Source organism: Uloborus diversus, chromosome 5 (genome assembly GCF_026930045.1).
Source record: "Uloborus diversus isolate 005 chromosome 5, Udiv.v.3.1, whole genome shotgun sequence".
In the NCBI taxonomy this organism is placed as follows: Eukaryota; Metazoa; Arthropoda; class Arachnida; order Araneae; family Uloboridae; genus Uloborus; species Uloborus diversus.
This window is the reverse complement of record NC_072735.1, coordinates 62,493,223-62,515,056: the sequence shown is the minus strand read 5'-3', so window position 1 is coordinate 62,515,056 and position 21,834 is coordinate 62,493,223. Positions and strand designations below refer to the sequence as shown.

Below are 21,834 nucleotides of genomic sequence, written 5' to 3'. Positions count from 1 at the left end.
GGGAAGAAATCTGTTTAGATTTTACGTTATTAGTTTGAAGAGAATTTTAAATTATATATAAGTCACTTTCCTCAATGTATCTTCTGTGTAACATCAGTCACGTTTTTTTAAGCCCCTTAATTTCATACAAAATAAGTTTCCTACAGTCTGACAACAAGTGTGGGGGCAGTGATGAACCATATCACGATACTTTAAATCAATTTGAGAAGAAACAAAATTTAATTTCAAGACGGTTCTTAATTTATAAGTTAAAAATAGAGTAAAGTTGTAACCTCAGTCACCCTGAACAGATCCATTGTAATATTTATGATGTATTAATACATCATAGCCCACAACTCTTTAGTTATTGTTAATAATAAACAAAAAATATTACTATGATTAATAAGTTTTATATTGAAAATACTGTAGTAGAAAAAATATCAAAATATCATATCTTCAAAAAAAAAAAAGTCGGACATATATCGTGACATATATATCGACTTATATATATATATCAGTGAACCCTGATAAAAGCGGATGAGGTATGAACTTTATAAACATAAAACTGTAAACAGTTATTTCACATAAAAGGTTCATTTTATTTCTATGAGCTAATGGAGGTTCCTTACAATGGTACCCCCTATGAAGAGAAACATCATTGGCATAAGGAGAAAGCACATTACAATTGCATGTGCAATGAAGACCTTTAAGTAATAACAAAAACAATATGTTCCATTCATTTATTGGGGGGAAAAAAACTATTTCAAATATTAAACTACTATCAAAACTCAAAAACTGATAACTTTTTGCAACATAGATTTTTTATTTGAGCCTTGGATTTTTCGTTGCTTTATACATCATAAAAAATAATGTTATCACAAAGTAATTATTGTAAACCTTACAATAAAAATTTGAATTGCATCTTCAAAAGCACTAGTAGGATTTAATATTTTGGGGTGAATGCCTTTTTAATTGTTGGCACACTGCACTAACAGCTCCCCTTGATTTTTTTAAAGTTAATCTTGAGACTCATAAGATATTCTTTTCCATCACAAATGCTTTCGACAGATATCTTTCATAACTTCACCTCGTTCAGTTTGAAAAGGGGGTTCTAAAATCTCATAACAGGTGCATGCAATTTAATGCATTTTTGTGCATTAAAACATTGCAATTACTTAATTGACAATTCGCAGAAGTAGTCTGTTTTCATCACCCAAAAAACACACAAAACAGTATTCAGCATTTATTTTCTATAACTTTAATTTTAACAGATTAAATTTACATTTGTACAATAAACATAACAAAGACACTACAAACTTACTTAAAGATGAACAAAGGATGCTATCTTAAAACAAATGAAAGATCATATTATGAAGAACAACTAATGCTTTTCAATAAGATTACTAAGAAGTCAGACCAGGTGGGCAACATCGTATGAACCATCCACCTATTAAAAAGATAACTCATTTAAGTTGCTAATAAATGAATTGAAGAGGAGATTGTTAAGGGCATTTCAGCCAACATTTCTATTCACAACAAGAGCATACATATTACAAGTTACATACATATTCACTAGTAATATATTCACTTATTACCTATAAATATTGGCTGTACTAAAGCTTGTGAGCATTTTCTTAATATTAATTTAGAGGTCAAATGGAGAACCATCGTAACAATGGAATGAATCAGAGATTCCGGAGTAATGTGTCTCCAATCAACTTATGATCACACTTGGACAGAAATTTTTTTTAACAATTTTATAGAGCTTTATACAGATATTAAACAGCTCAATTGGGTTTTACTAAAAATAGTGTTAAAAAACCTAAAATTGATAGAAAAATAGGTATAAATTTGAAAACAATTGGATGTTGAACAAAAATACATCAATATTTTCCTATGCTAAAAGGTGCTAAGCTATGATACCTCAGTACTAAAACAAGTTGTAAGAAAATTATTTTTTGCCTTTGAGAATTTGTTCTTTATAAGCTCGAAACCTATATGCTTCACAATGTTGTCCTCACCCAATAAATAACTATTTAATTACCACATGTTTGATGGGGAAAAGTGTAAATCATAAACACAATCAGTATCAAGTAGATAAAACTTGCAGACTAAAAGAATTGGGATTGAAAATTGTAACAGCATTAAAGTAGTAATCATTAAATCATACATTAACATTTTCGAACACATTTGAATGTCAATAAACTTTTCCTTTCTTGAGGTTTGGTTCCGTTATTGACATTTTCTTTTTGTCTTAGCTTTGGCTTAATCTTTGTCCAATCGTATTCTATCTTTCGACTTAACTGTGCCTCTGAGAGAGCTCTTGCCCTTTGTTTGCATTCCTATTGGTTCATTGGTTTATAATTTTCTCATTGGTGTTTGGTTTATACCCTATTTTTATCTTTTAAGCTGTTTGCTTACCTGCTCTTGGCTTTTGTCAGATGTCTTTTCATCCATAAGCTCATTACTTTTTGCACTGAAAAGGCGTTCCTTGTAAAGCAGAAACATGTGTCTGCTGTAATCTGTAATTTGTGCATTTTGACATTGTTACTTCTTACTTCAAGTACATCGTATTCTTTCATCATAATTCATTTTTTTTTTTTTAACATTTCTGCCTCACAATATTCATTTAAAGCAAATGCAAAACTACAGTTTTAGGTCACTAATACTTTATTGTATTCTAGTGCTCTGCACCCAATGGACATGTGCTGCCTATCCACCTTAGCTACCTCTCATCGACCATCGTTTTCTACAACTGGATGCAAAAAAATCTCTCCTTCAATTACTACTTCATATTTATACATATACATTAGGGTGGGCCGAAAAAATCGAATTTCTTCGGAGCACTTAGCCTTAGTGCGGAAAATTTGACTCCCTAACACTAATTATTCTGCAAAATTTTAATACTCTGAGTGAATGTCTTCCGCTCCAAAGCAAAAAGTTTGAATTTTAGAGATTTTTAGAAAAAAAATCAAAAAAAAAGAAAAAAATTTCCAAAATATTTTCAAATCCGCAGAAAAATTAATCTTAGTGCGGAAAATTTGTGTCTTCCTAACACTAATGTCAAAGCAAAATTTTATGACTCTGATTTCATGTCTTCCATTTTGGCAAGAGACTTCAACTTCAGTCAAAAGAGCCCAAAAAACAATTTTTTTTTACTGTACAACTATTGTAAAGGAGAGCAATTAAAAATTTAGAAGGTCTTAAATTAAAATCTGCATGTAGAAATAAGGTTAACTAGATATCAAAGTATTTATACTGTTAGAAAATCTCATTTAGATGTATGGAAAAAAATCAGAACTGCTTTTATCATACAGATTTTTATTCATTATGGAAAAAATTACAAAATGGTTTTGAAAGCTTATTTTTTTTATGTATTATTAAAAATTTAAAGTATACAGTTCACACTTTGTAATTTAGAGTTTTAGATTCATCATGTATTACTGCAATTTGTAATTACGCATTTTGCTCAAATGCTGGCATATTGCTGCATGATTTTAAAAAAGCGAAAATATACTTTCTCTTGGCCACATACTTGATTTGATGCCTTCGAAACCAACTTCATGATGCGTTCAACAGCCTGTGTGTGGCAAGGGAATTGAATAAACTTCCAGTTTTCACACAGAACTCCATCAACCAACATATTTCAACCATCATCTGAAGGGAAGTTGCAGAGAACTGGTGGAGATGTAATTTTGCAAGTGTTCCAATCTATCAAACCAACATAATATGCCGCCTCAAAGTTAAGCTTTGGGATACGGAATATGCGCACACAGTTTTTATCTGGAGATGCACTCTCTGTATCCTTTAGGATTCTATGAATGTCAAGCTCTCTGATATTCACCATTTTATCTGTTAGCATACTTAACAGAATGTTTTCTGGAGAGGCGAAGAATGCATTCCGAGCAATGACAGGATCGATTACGTTAAGATACGTTTTGGCAAGTATCTTGATGCATGAATGATTTCCCACACGTCTTGCTCTGTATTTAATAGAATTATTTTTATTTTAAACAAGGATGGGAGAATATACGTTTAAAATGAACTTGAAAAAGATTTTCAACTCAACTGTTGGTTTTATAGTTGAAACGTACAATCTCAAGATTCTATTGGTTGTAGTCAGTCGAGATATATTTATAGCACCCGGTTCCCGGTTAGCAAGATTCGGAGAGCATACACCTGAGTTAATGGCATAAGATATTTGCAATGAATTTCGTTGATCTTTACTCAGTATCATCGGGTCAACATTAGGCAACTTGCAATCCACTGGCTTAAACTTAACCATGGGACGCTTTTTACAGTCATATAGGCTTTTTCCAATTTCACCGGAGTAAGATTTTGGGCCTGATGTTTTACCATCAACAAATTGGAAGAGATGTTGCAATGGGAGTTCGTTAAAATGTAATAGAGAAATAGCCCATTGGAGGGGCCTGCAAAGATTTTGCTCTAATCGACAATTTAGTCCACCTTTTACTCCAGTATTTACAACTATTTCATCTGCTCCAATAACAAGAAGGTTTTCAAATCCATCACAGTGAGCTTCCACATAACTATGAATGCTTTTCATAATGGCTTGACTGGACCCTGATTTGGCGGTTACGTGTCCAACATATTGACTCCCGGGCTTTTTTATAAGCTAGCAGTGGTCTTCTACTACAGATCGCACATAAGACTTACCTGTCTCATTTCTTTCACTCATCCTGTTTTGTCACAACGGCCGTCAAAGTAAAGACTGAGTAAAGGAGTGTCGTTTTCACCTGTGGAAATAGTTTTCAATTCCTTTCCAATTCTCGATTTCTCCCTTAAGATTTTGTTTTTATCAATGACAAGTGAAGTGTCGGTTTCGGAAATCATACTAACATCCTGCAAAACACTAGAAGCAACCGCAGCTGCAGCTCTGTTGGATATCCCAAACCTCAAACTCCTCATAACTGAATTTTTTAGTTTAATCCGCATTTGAGAAGATGTAGATGTAGAAGGTTTTTCGCTGAAACTATCAGTGCAAGAAAGGTTTAAACTACTAGAAATTCCAAAGTCCAAATTTTGGAGGGATTTTTCTTGATTCTCCAATTGAACAGAAGTTGAAGTAGATACACCAAATGAGTAGCGAATAGAGGCTTGTGACCTTCTTTTGTCTCTCTTTTGAAGTTTCTTTGTTTCACAAATATCTACAGCACCGATTAACCTAGCATTAACCTAGTAGTGCTTCGATCGGAGAGAAATGACCTTTCCTTAAATGGAACTTTTATCTCTTTAGGACACGTACATGAATCAAAATTATGGCAATTACAAGCAGCTATATCAAAGAGTTTCACTGCATCCTCCTTAATTTTTGTAAGTCGATCTCTTGTGTTCTCACTGTGTTTGACTCTTTTAAGAACATCCTTTATGGCTACATTCTTTTGTGTTAAGTATGTATCATTGCAATAACACGTTCTTTAGAAATTACAGGGAATGCACTAGTCCTTGTACAAGTTAACAACTTTTCTTGCTACACGATCAGCAATAATAGGGAAGCTAGGCTCCATATTACCACCCATCTTGGAAGAAAGTATTCGCCTCTTGTACATACAACATTTTATAACATCTCCATAGGCTGGAAGCATGAAGTCAAAAACCTTAGTATATCCAAAAATGTCACATTTAGAAATATTTCGGAGAAAAAAATTTGAGCGTTTCTGTTTAGACGTATCATAATTTAAGGGATGGTCTGATTTGTCATTGAAGTGATAAAAATTTGAAATATTGCCGAGTTTTAGGTATGTATGAACTTTGTTATGTGTTAGTCGCATTTAAGGATTTTTTATGAAATTATATAATTTTAGGTCACTTTCCAGAGCATAAATAATTACATCATAAGCGCTTCAAATTTTAGGCTGTAGTTTGTGATAGAAAGTTAAAACATTCCTCTATTAAGACTTAACATTCAACGGAATCTTAAAATATTTTGTAAATATTCTCTTTTTTATATTACTTTCTAAAAATCTCTAAAATTCAAGTCTCTTGCCAGAGCGGAAGACATTAACCCAGAACTCTAAAATTTTGCCCTGACATTAGTGAAAGGAAGTAACAAATTATTCGCTCTTCTGCGGATTTGAAATATTTTGGAAATTTTTTCTTTTTTTGACTTTATTTTCTAAAAATCTCTAAAATTCAAGCCTCTTGCCTGAGCGGAAGATATTCATTCAGAGTATTAAAATTTTGCAAAATAATTAGTGTTAGGGAGTCACAAATTTTCTGCACTAAGGCTAAGTATTCCGAAGAAATTCGATTTTTTCGGCCCACCCTAATATACATATATATATACAGTTGGCTCTCTGTTTAATGACTTTCTATTTAATGATTTTATCTATTTAACGACGGCTTTTCACGGTCCCAGATGGTCCACTGTAGTGTTAAAAGCATTCTATTTAAGGACGCTTTCTACTTAAGGACAATTTTTTGTGGTCCCTTGAAAGTCGTTAAATAGAGAGCCAACTGTGTATATATATATATATATATATATATATGTATATATATATATATATATATATATATATATATATATATATATATATATATATATATACAAGCAGCAAACTGAGTCCCTCACCCCAGGCAGCAACTTCTAGGGGCGGCAAATTCCTCTCATTTCTGTGGGGGGTTTCTTTGAACTCGATATAAATACTTGAAGGAAAATGGATGGGGTGGCAATTTCAAGTTACTGTCCTGGCTTGGAAAAAATCGAAGATCCGCCACAAATATGTATGTAATTTAATAATGAAACTTAACTAAGATATTATGTTGGATTTTTCCGCATTCCCCACCTCCCACACCCTTTATTTAGGAGAAACCCCAAGTTTCTTGATATTCATGAAATTCTAAATTTCGGTTATAAGGATATTTTAAGAAAAAGATATAAGAGCTTTCAGTAATAAATAAGTAATTTTATCCATGTTTTATGAATAATTCTGAACTGAATTAATTGTGTAAGAAAAACAAAATTTTTATTTTTCAATAGTTTGTAAAATAAATAAAGCAAGTAACTGAAACATTTAAAAAAAATAAATGAAGCAGAATTTTTTTTTCGAGCATGAACATCACAAAAGAAATAAATGAAGATTTCTGCAAAAAAAGCAAGAACATAATAAATGAGGCATTGCAATGAACATGAAAATAAACAAAACTATAAGCAAATCAAAAAATACCTGAAGGCTACAAAAATATAAAAGAAATATTTTCCCATGCAATTTTTAAGTAGGATTTTTTATGAGGCTTTCAGTCCAAAACATTAATTTTTAACATCCTCATCAGTATCGGATATTTCAGAATCTGCATGCTCTGAACTGGCGGGATTTTCATCCTAATAAAAGCATAAACAAATAAAATACATAAAAAGCATTTCTTTGCTGAAATAAGATTGCTAAAATAAAAATTAAATCGAGCAAGACATTATGCACAGTTGTTTCACATCAAGTACTGTATAAATTAATTAAGAGCAACAACAAAAGCATACAATGTAGTTTAAGCTTTACCTGCAAAAGCAAGTCATGCTCTTAGTTAAGAGAAAAAAAAAGAATTTTGGGGTAGAATTAGCATTAAACAAAGAAATTGTTTTATGCATTTTTTCAACAGCTGCAAGAAAACAGACATTATTGATTTTTTTTTTAAATAATAAATAGCATTATTACATGATGATGAACTTTCCATTAATAAAAGGAGATAAAATTTCCTTCCTTAATATAATGCTGTACACACCTACAATATTTGATGATTAATGATTTGATGAGATTACTTAATACAGTGGGTTATCAACCTTTCAGGCTCTATACCTTCTTACGAACACTGGTGGGAAGTTATGCCCCACCGTCCCCCTCAACAATATGTAGTTGATATATGCAATACATTTGGAAACTTAAGCTGGTTATTAAATAAAATTCTAGATATTTTCACAGAATTTAATATTACTACACATAAATTTATTTTGAATGCATTATTACTTTATTAAAACAAATTAAATCCAAGAAAAAAAGATATGAATAAAGATAGTTTTGAGGTAGTCTAGGATCTAGGTGAGGTGGGGGGCAACATCATGCACCTCTACAACACTAATGAGAGAGCTAGCATTGTTATTTAAAGTTTACATGAGACCACAAAAATTGAGTGAAACCTACAGTAGTAGGGTAACAACACCAGTAATTGGCAGGTCACCAGTGACTGGCACTTCGAACAAAAATGTCCTAAAATAAGATTCATATCCAATCTTTTAAGAGTAGAAGGCTATATACCAGCTGAATGTACATTTACTTTAAATATTATAACTTCAATTCATGTTACTAAATGGTAGCAGTGCATAGGAAAGAGAAACAATTGTGGCTTGCATCAAATCAGCCATTTTTGTTGCAAAAGCTTCTTCTCTGGCTTAAGAGAAGCATGCACATCAATCCATTAAAATCTGACTTAAAATATATTTTAAATTTTTGTTATCAAAAGTTTTTTTAAGTTGAAAGATGTTACTTTGAGTGGATAGAAGTAAATTTTTGTCTCGTTTTGAGTTTTTGAAGAAATGATGGATGCCATTTAGTGGTGCTTCAGTTTTGCTAGTCCCCAGTAAATGGAACATGTACTTATAGTCCCTAATGTGTTGTGCAATGTGTCACTAATTTGATTTCTGATATTTTTGCAGCAACAATTATATGGGTTCTACTATTGATTTGAATCCTTCAGAATCTTCTATTAAATTTTTAAAAGAAACAATAAAAAACAAATATGTTTGGCCATCACAATCAGATATTGCGACTGTAGAGAACTGTTCCATTTTTTATGGTCCCTTTAAATCATCGGGTTAATGTTCCTTCTTTTGTGAAAATAGCTATAATTCATAAAATCAAAACTGCATGCCGACTGATGAAACAACAATAGTGTCAATATTTTTTCCGTGTAACATTCTAAATTTTTATTTCTCTAAACTACGTTTTTAACGTCGAGATGTGTGATTTAACATTAAATTATGTAAAATTATCCACTTTAAATTTACATTAGTTATGTTTCTTATGATGATGAAATTTGTATGTAATCTAAAAGTGAAAAATAAAGTGATTTTCCAGTTCTATTAACATGTGCCAATCACTGGATCACAAGGTGTCATACACTGGGGTATCAGGTGACAATTACTGGTGATTTCGGTAATTTTTTATACAGTAATTTTTATAAAAATATATCTATTCAAAGATTTTTGCTTTCAGTGAACTAAATAGATGCACAGATGTGCATTCTTTGATACAAAAATATTTACAAGTAAATATTTCTTTTCTTACAGATGAAAACAGAGGTAAGTTTAAGGTCAAACTCTTAAAGTGCCAATTACTGGGTTTGTTACCCTATTGTAAAGAGTTTGTTGATAAGGCTGCATGCATTAACCATGATTTCGGCCTACCAATAGTTGAATATTGATCACCGCACCTTAGTTTTTGAATACACTTCATTTTCAATAGAGATCCAAACATATTATGTAAATAATCGACTGCATAGGTAACTGTTAATACATGTTTTATTAAAAATATGTATGCATTAAGATGTAAAAAATTAAAAGGAAAATAGGTTACCTCAAATCTGCCAACAGCTACACTTGTTGGTTGTTTATCTTTCATTAAATCTGTAATTGTCCACATGTATCTACTTTTTCCTGTTATATTTTCACTTTTCTCCTGAAACGAATTATATTAAACAAAAATTGTAAAAGAATTGTTTTGAAAAATAAGAATCAATTGAAAAAGTTTAAATTATAATAATATTATTACAACATTTGAAATACAATAGATTTTTTGACACAATATGCCATGAGAATAGAACTGTTATAAGAAATATTCTACTTGTACTTTTTACAATGGTTTTTTTAAAAAATAACAAATTCATTTTTACAATAGGTTTTCAAGTGCAATACAATACAATCTCTCATAAAAATAAATGCATCACTTCAAAAAGAAAACAAAACAAACAAAAAAAAAAAAACATCGACATTGTATAGCAGTACTACATTCACAATGCTCTATAGCTGTTAAACAGGCTTTGAAAACATACTAGTAAGAAAAAAATCTTAACTTTTGTGCAAGAAAACGAAGTTCTTCCAAATTATTATTATTTCAAACTAAATTGAATGTATGTATTTTAGAGTATCTAGAAGCCCCTTAATAAAGCATTAGGGTGTAGGTTTCTAGATAAAAACGATACAACTAAAGATTTACTTGGATAACTTTCTTCCACTTGAGAAAGAATGTTAATGAAATGTATAATGCAATCAATCAAGCAAGAAAAGTCATGTTGCTGTTGCTTAATCCACATCAGTAATCAAGTCTGTCACTCGATTCAAGACATGAAATGATAGAGTTCAGTGGTTCACAACCTTTTTTGGCCCATCGCCCCTTATGGAAGTTAAATTACACCTATCTCTCCCCCCCCCCCACACGTTCTTCCCTTAAAAACACAAATTAGATGGCGCTGATTTTAGTGAAGATTAATGTTACTGAATGCCTAATTTTAGTTTAAAACTTCAAAAAGTGCATGATAAAGTAATAATTAGCTTTAAAACTGAATTTTTTATTTTTAACCCCTTCCCCTCTCCCCCCCCCCCAAAAAAAAAAAGAAAAAACGCAATTTGAAGTGCTTTAATTAACCAACGTCATTTACATACTTAGCAAAAATAAGAATACTACATTTTTCAGTAACATACTTTTTTTTAATTGAAATCCGGAAAAAAATTAAAATTTTAACTGTTAAGATTTGTTTTTTTTTACCTTTTTAATGGCTGCCTTGTGCTTGATGGAACTCCATTAAAGCTTTGATGTCTGGCTTTATATTGTGAGATTTAATCTGAGGTCCCCTTTGAGGCAGATGTCCAATCTATTTCTTTGCTTCGTGAGAAGCTGCACTACAGAGCTAAATCCACTTTCAACTAAATATGTTGAGGGGAATGAGATGAGGAGCTGTTCAACTTTTTTCCAAAGTTGTGGGTAAGTAACCATAAGCTTCACCCAGGCAAGTTCGTAACCGTATTGCGTGAACATAATTTTTGATTCACAATCAAATTTCAAATCCATAAACTTTGTCTGCAAAGAGTTTTCCAGTTCATTCACATCTTCAAAACTAAATGGGTCTAAAATCTAGTCAGGAATTTGTAAGTTGATCAAATCTGCAAACCTTGATTCCATGTTCTTTTTTAACTGATCAAGGTGATCAATAAAAATTAAAATTTTTTCTTCAGGAAGTTCATCATCCACGATTAAACTTTTTTTTAGTCTGAAACAGGATAAATTCTTTACGGCCAATATTTGCCTTGTGGATTTCGAATTTGGCAATGAATGCTGAAATTATGCTTTTGGCCTTGATAAGGTTCATCTTGTTTCCTTGATGCTTAATGTCGACTTCGTTCATTTTTTCAAAAATATCTGTGAGATACGCAAGTTCCAATTTGCGCTGTTTCAAATTCTCACTTAAATCAGGATTATGCAAGTCGAGAAACTCAGCTACAGAGTCGAATAATTCAAAGAAACGGCGCAAACAGTTTCCTTTGGAAAGCCATCTCACAGACGTATGTAAAAGCAAGCGTTCGAATTTATCATCATTTTCATGGCAAAGCTCTCGAAACAGGCGATCATTGAGAGAATTAGCTTTGATCTTGTTAATACCAGTAATGACTAATTGTAAGGTTTCATGTAAAACACCTCTCAATGTTTTTGCAGCTAAGTGTTGACGATGAATGACACTATGGATGGTAATCACTTCTGGCACTTCTTTTTTAAGGTGTGCAAGAAACCCAATATGACGACCCGCCATGGCAGGGGCACCATCTGCTGCACAAGCACTTACATTTGTCAATGGAGTTTCTTTTTCTTCAAAATAATCCTTCACCACTTTAAAAATCGATGCTCCCTTTGTAGCAGTAATCAAAGTTCTGGCGAACAACATTTCCTCAGTTATCTCTTTCAGCTCATTAATAAACCTCACGTAAGCTAATAAAATAGCTCTGTTATCTGTCACAGTTGATTCATCAATCTGTAGTGCAAATTTACTTTGTTTCAAAACATTTATCAGTTTGCACTCAACGTCAGCAGCCATTTCATCTATTCTCCTTGAAACTGTGTTGTTACTCAGGGGGAGGATTGACTTATCTTTTTACCGGAGCCCTCACCAAGCAAAACTTCTACTATTTTTTTGGCAGCCGGTAGAATAAGATTTTCACCAATCGTATGAGGCTTACCACATTTTGCTATCAAAAGAGACACTTCGTAAAAAGCAAGAAGCCCTTTGTCAAGATCTGTTGCTTGTCTTCTAAGTAATTCACCCACCTTTGGCCGTTTATCCGCTTTTGTTTTGAGGTCTTGAAAATAACTAAGAGGTTTATTTACTTTGTCACCATGAACTCTTGACAAATGCTCTTTCATTCGTGAGGGCTTTATCGCTTCATTGCTAGAAAATGTTTTATCGCACAAAAGATTATGCGGAAACTGCATATTTTGCGGTGACGTGACAAAACCAAATTTTAAATACTCTGCTGAATACTGCGGCACTTCTTTTTCGAATTCATATCGAACTTTCACACTACGAAACATGCACAATTGAACAGAAATTCACTAAATTAAATCAAACAATAGAAACTATGTAAAGAGGTTTATGCGCTGATTGCAAGATTCTGAATGACAACTGATAAGTAAATGCAAAAATCCATTCCTACACATATCCATCCACTTTTCAGGCATTTAATATATGCTGGCGCCAACGGTCAGACAGTGCTTACAAGATTTTTTTTCTTCCTCGTGAAAACGGCAATAAAAGAAAAGATATTATTTTTTGCTTTTGTTTTTTTTTTATCCAGACAGATTTGATTGAGCTGTAAATCATACATGCCTTATTTTCTGGGAACGACTTTCTTTGATTTGACGTGCCATATGCTTGGTTCGGTATTACACAACATAGGTATTCTGAAAGATCTTTCTGAATTCTGTACCGATTTGTTTTAATAAATATAATTTTTGAAAGGTCAAGAATTTCCCATTACCAGGTATCCGAATACCAGTCGCCCCCTATTGCCCCACAGAAATTTATCGCCTACTTTAAGAGTTCAATCGCCCCTTTGGGGGCGATCGCCCCCAGGTTGGGAATCACTGATGTAGAGTAAGTTATGCCTTAAACACATTAATCGATCTGTTACATCTTTAATGGAAAATCATTCATTGTAAAATATAGCAGCAAATTTAATTTAAAAAAAATAAAATAACTTTTATATTTAATGCCAATTAGTTTCATCATGACCTAAAAGTGTACTCCCACATGATAGATAATAACATTCTAAAATATTTCGGCATAACTTACTGGCTCTACTACAACAATTCTATTTTCAAACTTTCTGGACGATGATGAAGAATGTGAAGCAGAGGACTGTCTACCATCCTAAGAAGAATAAAAAATAATTTTAAAAATGTCGTGCAGTTAGATTTCAAAATCAATCTTGCAATATATTTTATACATCACTTTTACTGACAGAAGTCTTTATTTTTACTGATATTATCACAAACGCATTATAACTTTTATCTATCCTAAAATAATAATAATGAAGGGAAGTTCATTCATTTTTATGATGCATTGTACTATATTGAATAACACTTTTTAAATCTATTACAGCTCTACAGGAGTAACAAGTTTGAAAAAAGAAATTTTTAATTACTTTTTATGTCACACTAGTGATACCCGCACGGCTTTGCCCGTAATAGAAAAATCAAAAGGTCTTTTGGTTCGCCTGTATATTTACAAGTAATGTATTATGAATTTTCTCACCAGTTGGCTTGTACCCATCTTACGGTTCCACGTCATGATAATTTCGTATCTCGCCAATTGGCTTGCGCCCGTGTTACGGTTCCACGTTATGATAATTGTGTAATTTACTCGTCCATCTTATTTTTTTTTCTTCAAATTGGAATAGAAAAAGAACCATATCGAATTTTCGAAAAATCGCTTCGAGGTGCACACCCCCATGCTACATACTAACTTTGTGCCAAATTTCATGAAAATCGGCCGAACAGTTTAGGCGCTATGCGTGTCACAGACATCCTACGGACATCCTACAGACATCCAGACATCCTCCGGACAGAGAGACTTTCAGCTTTATTATTAGTAACTAGTGGCACCTGCACGGCTTCGCCCGTAATAGAAAAATGAAAGGTCTTTTGGTTTGCTTGTATATTTACAAATAATGTATGGTGAATTTTCTCGCCAATTGGCTTGTACCGACATTACAGTTCCACGTTATGATAATTTCGTATCTCGCCAATTGGCTTGTGCCCATGTTACGGTTCCACGTTATGATAATTACGTAATTTATGATAGTTTTTTTTTCTTAAAATTGGAATAGAAAAAGAACCACATCGAATTTTCGAAAAATCGCTTCGAGGTGCACACCCCCATGCTACATACTACCTTTGTGCCAAATTTCATGAAAATCGGCCGAACGGTTTAGGTGCTATGCGCGTCACAGACATCCAGACATCCAGACATCCTCCGGACAGAGAGACTATCTGCTTTATTATTAGTAAAGAAGATTAAGTGTGAAATTATAAGCAGTAATTGCAGGCATAAACTGCAGTAACACTGAATTTTTACGATCCTCCATCAGGGCAGGGCCGCGCCGTCCCTATGTGCAAGGTCGTGCGGCACACGACGGCGCCAGAGTCAAAAAGGCCCTGAACTCTATCAATCAAAAATGCTCCAAATGAGTGGAAAAAATCTCCAACCAAAAAAATAAAATTGAACTGTTCATTATATCTAATAGTGATGGTGAAATTATATTGCTCATTAAAACAAGCAATCCTCCTTGCTGTCTTTCTAAAAGAAAAAAATTGCCTTATTGTGTCCAAACATGCTATTCAAAAGCGCAATCTTTTACACTGAAAACACATGATTTTAATTTATGCATACAGGAGCATTTTTCTTCATATGTGGAGTCGTGAATGCTGCTTTGGTATGACTATACACTGTTTAAAAAAACCTGAAAGTTCAGGTAGTTTTCTGACTTATTTTAACAGAATATTTCCGTAATGCTTCAAAACGTATTTTTTCCTTACAACAACGTCATATCACGAAAGAAAATAACGAAAACGGAATTTTTCCATTTTTAGGTTGCTGTACTTTGTTGGCATTCTGATTAGCCTTCAAGTTATGATAAACATCACTGTTTGAGAGTGCTTATTAAATCGCACTGTTACATTTTGTTAATTAAAAGCTTATTTAGAATAACAACTCAGATGTCGTAGACAAAATAGATAGCTTGCTATTTTATGTCTGGAGAGTAATATACTCGTATTTTTACGCCTTTGGGTTTTGTAGGTTAGGAAAAATGTTCGCGCCATTTTCATACAGGCAGATGTGTTTTGATCACCCTGGTGATTTCATGTAGGTTTTAGCAAGTTAGTGTTAAAATATTATTGCGGTGTATTATTTTGCACAATACTTCGAACAATTCTATTCGTTAGCCATATTGTGTGTTCTAGCGGTGAGAATAGTTTTAAGATCTTGTGTTATCCATTTTAAAGGCTATTGGATTACTTGTATCCAGATGTAATGGAGATACTTAAATTTAGCACCGCTGGTCACATGTAAGTATTGTTGAATATCTTTGTACATGTTAATATACAAATGTATTTTTCTTGTTAATATGCATTTGATAGAATTCCTATGGTAGCTGATTTAGAATTTATAGAACTATTATAAAGTTATTGTTTTTGCTCTAATGCATTGTTTGTATTCTTGAAAGTCATTAAAACGTTAAATGCCAACATTGCGTATCAACCGGAGATTACCGTGGTGTGCAAGCAAGACAGAAAAAATCACTCAGTTTTTTTCTTTTTTTTCTGACAGATTGAAAGTAAATATTTTAAATCTCTAAATAAAAGTATTTCTTGCTGTTATATTTTTTGCGAAAAGGCATAGCAGATTGTTATTCTTTGAAAATACAATTAAAATTTTGACAAGAATAAGTTTTCTTGACTACTTAGAAATCTGGAAACATTCATTACTCCTTTCAGGATTTCATTCATAATAATAAATATAAATTACTTAATTTATTTTATTACGATCTCATCTAACAACTTATTTGAGATAATTGCTAATTTCTTGTAAAAACATTTCAGGTAAAACGAACTGATTGATATTTTTAGCCGAAGTATTATGATTATGCACTAAAAACCTATGTTGCTATTCCAATGAGTGAAAAATGCGGAAATCACCTGGGGGGGAGGGGGTGTATACATCATCTGAGCCAAAAATATTTCACGTGTATGTCAATGATTCTGTTTTTAAACACAGTAAATTGGTATGTGGTACTCTCCATCAAGTATATTATTTCATGATAAAGTTAACCGATTTTTAATGGTATTTTATTTGACTCATTCTACAAATAAAAATATTTCTATTTTTCATGTATGCTTTTCCATGCCACGCCAGAATATGTACGAGGGAATGTCGAAGGAAATATCAAGCAGTATCAGCATCAACATTTGGTGTTATATTTAAATCCACTAATTTCCCTTGTTAGTACTTTTTGATTAGTTTTATTCATCTGAAAATTTCGTGATAGATGCTTGAAGAAGAGCTGTATGGTAGGTAAGTTATCAAGCAAAATTTTCACTCGCAATATATATTTGAGTAATAAATACAAATTTAAAAAATAATAGTTTTTGAATGGTTAACTATTTATCTATTATATATCATTTTAAAGACAGGATAGAAAAACGAGAATGAAATTTCCATAAAATATATGAAAATGAAAAACTAAAAAATAGTGCAACGAAAAATCAAGAACCGAAAGTTCTGTAAAGACACAGAAAATTTAAAAATGGAAAAATAGATGAACGGAAAAATAGATCAACGGAAAGAGAAATATAATTTTCGATAAATCACGGGAAATTTATAAATGGAAGAACAGAACTAAATGGAGAAATGAGAAATAGAACTTCTGTTAAGTCACGGAAAATAATTTAATGGAAACAGAATATTTACGGCAACTTTGCTGCCGGTACTTTATCCGTTATTTTCAGGAAATTTTTTTAACAGTGTAGTTTTACAAGGTTGAGTATAACGAAGCGCAAGAAATTTGCTATTCCCCATTTTAGTTCTTGCAGTGAATATGTTATATTATAATTTATGCACCTCCAGAGTGCTGAGTTGAATGTTTTTCAAAAATATTCTTTATTATTCAAGACAAAAAAAAACACACACACACACATCTTAGGAAAACAAAGTGATTTTGATAACAAAAAAAAAAAAAAATATGTTAGGAAAAAACTTAAGTTTCTTTCAAAAACTTTTTCTTTTTTCTAGTTTGTCTGAAAGTAAGATCGTCTTCAAAATGCTACTCCTCCAGTTTATCTCCCTCTCCCCGCCACCAAAAGCATTACGTAGCATCTCAAATTTCGTTTCCAGATCTTCAATTTTGCAAAATTTCCAGGGAAAGTGCTCAAATACCAAACAACATCGCTTGAAGCTACTTTCGAAAATCACCTAAAATTGCATTTTTGGAACTTCAATTTTGAAAGATTGCTGGCCCTAACGTAACCAAAAATAGTCTTACAATCGTGTTTTTAAGACTTCAATTTCAGAAAACATTCGAGCAAGGGCCTCCAAACCCCTTCCTTTAATATCATTATTTAAGTGAAATACCCTCTGAACTTCTCTTAACATCATAGAATATTGCTAAGTTTTTAGAGCTTTGATTTTGAAATATTTTCCAGGGAGAGCCTCCAAAATCTCCTTCCCGTAAAAAATTTTCAAAGTTGTCTGCAATTGCCTTTTTTAGAAGTTCAATTTCAAAAAATTGTAGGGGACAGGAGGAATTGATTTCTATCTGTTTTACAAAAAAAGAAAAAAAAAATCGAGTAGAATCCCAGAGTTCCATCTCTTATTCTAACATCAATAAATATGGCCTATTAATCGCGTTTTAAGGCTTCAACTTCTACACATTTCCGCGGTGCCCCCTTGTACCGTTTTCTACGATAACACCACCAAAGACAGTCCAAAATTGCGTTTTTAAAACTACAAATTTCAAAGATTTTAAAAGATATTTTTTTTTTCAATGTACCCCTCTAAAACTATTGTTGTCATGTTTTGACAGGCATAACTGTTGTATTAATTATTTATCACTTTAAGATTAGATAGATACAGTGGCGTGAACTTTGATATTTCAAACATTTTCCTTTTTCTGAAATGCATTATTAGCATATCAAATGAGCTGCAGAACTCTAAATAATTTTGAGACATGAAGTAAAAACGCACACCATATTCCAAAATTAAATATTCACACATTATTTTTTTAATAAATTAAATGCCAAACGTATTTTTTCCCATTTTATATTTGTTTACAAAACCTTTTTCCAGGTGTTAACTATATTCTTCTCCGAATGCCAGAGCATAAAGGCGCTCAAAAGACATTTGCACAAGGGCGCGGCCCTGCATCAGGGTTGTTTGGTTTAAACCATGTTTTAAACCAAGTGGTTTTTTTTTAAACCATGTGTTTTTTTTTCCTCATAAATTTTTTTTTAATTACATTTTTTTCTCCATAATGTTTCCATAAATTTTACATATTATTGCAAAGAGTAAAAATCTAATTAATGCAAAGTAACTAGCAAAGCTTTACAGATAAATTTCAGATTTAATAAATTCAGAAACATATTTTTTAAGGTAATGTAAGTTTGCTAAATAGTTTTTATTTTGTTGTTGTTTTATTTTTCTTTTTTTAAATCCATGCAGCTTTCCTATTAGGTACATAAATATACATGGCAGACCAACTAAGTTTTTTCTAAAATTGCATGAAAAAAAAAAATCCAAGTACCTTTTTTATAATTTTTTAATTATCATTATTTTTCAGTCTTTTGCATTTCAAAAAAAAGTTTTTTATACCAACCCTGGCCTATTAACTACAAAATCTATATCTTTCAGCGGCACACACAAGGGGGAGTTCAGGAGGTCCGGATCTCTCCCATTGCCCTGGAGTTTTTTGGATTGACTAGAATCCTATTTATGTAGTACCTAAAATAAGTTCAAGCAAAGGTAACACTAAATTCAGATTTAATAAATGAAAAAATAAAATGTATGCTCTTTCTTTCTTCCCCTACAAAATTGAACTGTAAGTAAACATAAATTGTTTTATAGTGTTATTTTTGCTTAGCTGCTTTAATTTTTAATTTTGCAAAAAGTAAATAAATTCATTCTTTCTTTGGCTTTTTGGTACTTTAATTAAGTCTTTGTTGTTAGCAAATTAATTTTATTAACTAACGCTAAGTAATTATTCATTTTTTAAGCATTAATTTTTTAATGTTTATGTTCTCGAAAATCAATAAAATCAAAAGAATATGTTTGGATGCATGTTGGAGTATGATATGAGACTGGTAGCCTTCAATCCTGGACCCCCCCCCCCTCCCCCCCTTTGAAACATTTCTGCATGTGCCACTGATATCTTCCTACTTAGTTGTAAAAGGTCAATATGAGTCAAAATACCAAAAAATTCAGTATTTTCCAAAACTAATAGCTCTCTTCTGGGGCATATGATTAATAATAATATGGCCATGTTTGCTGGTTAAAAATATGTTCAGTTGGAAAAAGAAAAATATAGATCACAGTGTGAGTTATTATAAACTGCAGCACAGAATTTTGCTATTTAGATCACATCAATAATACAGGTTCCATTCACTTTTATTTTTCCAGCATTTCAATTAAAATTCAGGAGTAGCTCCAGTATATCCAGTACGTATAAAACACTCCAGTATATTTTCAGTACTTAAGTAATTTTAGCATTAAAAATCATACCCACAACCTGTTAAAGATACTGAATTAAACAAGGAAATATGATTATACAAATGTCACACTCACAACTGAACAATATATGGATGCCGCAATTGCCAAATTAATTGACTCCACTTTTTTTTAAAAAAAAGCTCATTTCTGCTTTAATAGTGCTTTAACAATGCTTAGCACGTGAATTCACATTGAAGTTTTGGTTCAGTACATTTCTGACCAAGTGATGGCAGAAAATGTAACACGAGGGCCTATTTACTCTTATGGATAACAACTATGTATTCTCTACTTTTTCTTTTATGGAATCAGTTGATTTGACAAGTGAGGCATCCATATATAGATAGTTAAATAGGTAAATAGATGTTTCTTTTGCCTTTTCTACTTGAAGATGAAACACATTCAAAATGAATCCAGCAAAAACTACCTTAGTTGAATCCCCAAAAAACGAAAGTTCTTCAATCCCAAACTTCTTCCATCGAAATGAAGGCTGTTTTAATATAATTCGCAAGCTCACAATGCCACTCCAGGAAATTAAACTCTATAAAGGATACAATTACTATACTATGAGAAGTAAAAGAGTCAATTAAAAGTACTAATAAAAACAGTATCACTTTTATTTGTGATTTAAATTACTCTCTTTTATTTCTGATAGAGCAACATTTTTTTACTGTTTTTACAACTATGCTACATTAGCTGAGACTGAACCAGTGGTTCCCAACTTTTTTGAGCAAATCGCCCCAAATCCCTTTTGAGATTCGCAGACACCTATGCGTTCTCTCCCCCCCCCCCCCAACCTCGCCATTTTCTTCCTTGAAAAAATTCATGATTTGGCATGATCGATTTTATTGAAAACATAAATGCCTAATTTAAATTTGATGTGAACTGATAAAAGAATTTTATCCAATAAGTCTTAGAACAAAAAAAATTAATAAATATATAAAAGCACCTTTTTTAATGTTTTTTTTTTTCTTTTTGCTTTTCTTTCTTTAACAAAATGACTCAATAGGTATTTGAAGGGAAATACAAGATAATTGATTTACTTTTCAAAAACAGAAACACAGTCACAATCTCATTAATCTGGACTAATAAGGGATCCAGGCAGTTCAAATTCATGAAAGTATGAAATAAACAAAATAACCTATAAATACAGCCAAAGTTTATAAACAAACTACTGCACACAATAAAAGTTGCATCTTGAATTCAAGAGAATGAAATATAAAATTGAATAAGACAAAATTACAAAATACAGCCTACAATTGTGGCCAACTTGCATTTTATACGTACAATACGTACATCTATAAGGCTGTCTTGATCAATGAGGTTTTACTGTACATTTTTATATTATTTTTCTTTTAAATCGGATACTGGGGAATTTTTTTTAAATTGGAACCTTTCTTTTTCAATAAACGATTAAATAGGTCCTTAAGGATCAATGGAGATGCAAGAAGAAAGCTCCTAAACTTAAATTTGATTCTTTTTTATTGAGATTCCTAGTCTGACTTTTTAACAAGTGGTTTCTTATACACTTTTGAATTTGATATTGGGGGGGGCTTTTAATTATTATTATTTTGTCTTTTAATTCACCCCTTAAGGATTCAAATGTCCCCTTTGGGAGCGATCGCCCCCAGGTTGGGAACCACTGGACTAAATTGTAATATTAATAGTAAACATATGCTAAATTGCACTATAATTCATGAGAAAGTAGATTATTTATTAAAAAGAAAAAATTACTTCTTTAGCCAAAAGAGAGAATATGTCTTGCGAGCATTTTTCACATTCAGGTTCTGGCATTAAATTGAAGTGCCTCACCGATGTCTGCCATGGAAGAATGTCTCTATCTAAAATTAAAAAAGGATTGGAACATTTGGATTGTAAATTATAAACATAAATCTCATAATATTAAAAAGCTTTTAATTAGTTACGATCAGCAGTTGGTTTCTTGTTTTGAGCCCATGGTGGAAAACTAACTTTTTTCATTTTATTTTCTTAATTTCTTTACTAACTATAATCTTACATCTAATTCCTTCAAATGTATATGCT

General features: G+C 31.9%; 1 protein-coding gene across 1 annotated transcript; it reads right to left on the bottom strand.

The window, feature by feature from the left end:
- Nucleotides 1–1,215: 1,215 nt before the first annotated feature.
- On the bottom strand, nucleotides 1,216–21,626 carry LOC129222537 (nicolin-1-like). The gene is made up of 6 exons (XM_054857050.1): nucleotides 21,526–21,626; nucleotides 20,219–20,332; nucleotides 13,327–13,404; nucleotides 9,564–9,665; nucleotides 7,167–7,321; nucleotides 1,216–1,426 (listed from the first exon to the last, which is right to left on the bottom strand). The coding sequence occupies exons 1-5, from the start codon at nucleotides 21,583–21,585 to the stop codon at nucleotides 7,250–7,252; spliced, it is 426 nt and encodes a 141-aa protein (XP_054713025.1). The 5' UTR covers nucleotides 21,586–21,626; the 3' UTR covers nucleotides 1,216–1,426; nucleotides 7,167–7,249.
- Nucleotides 21,627–21,834: the final 208 nt, after the last annotated feature.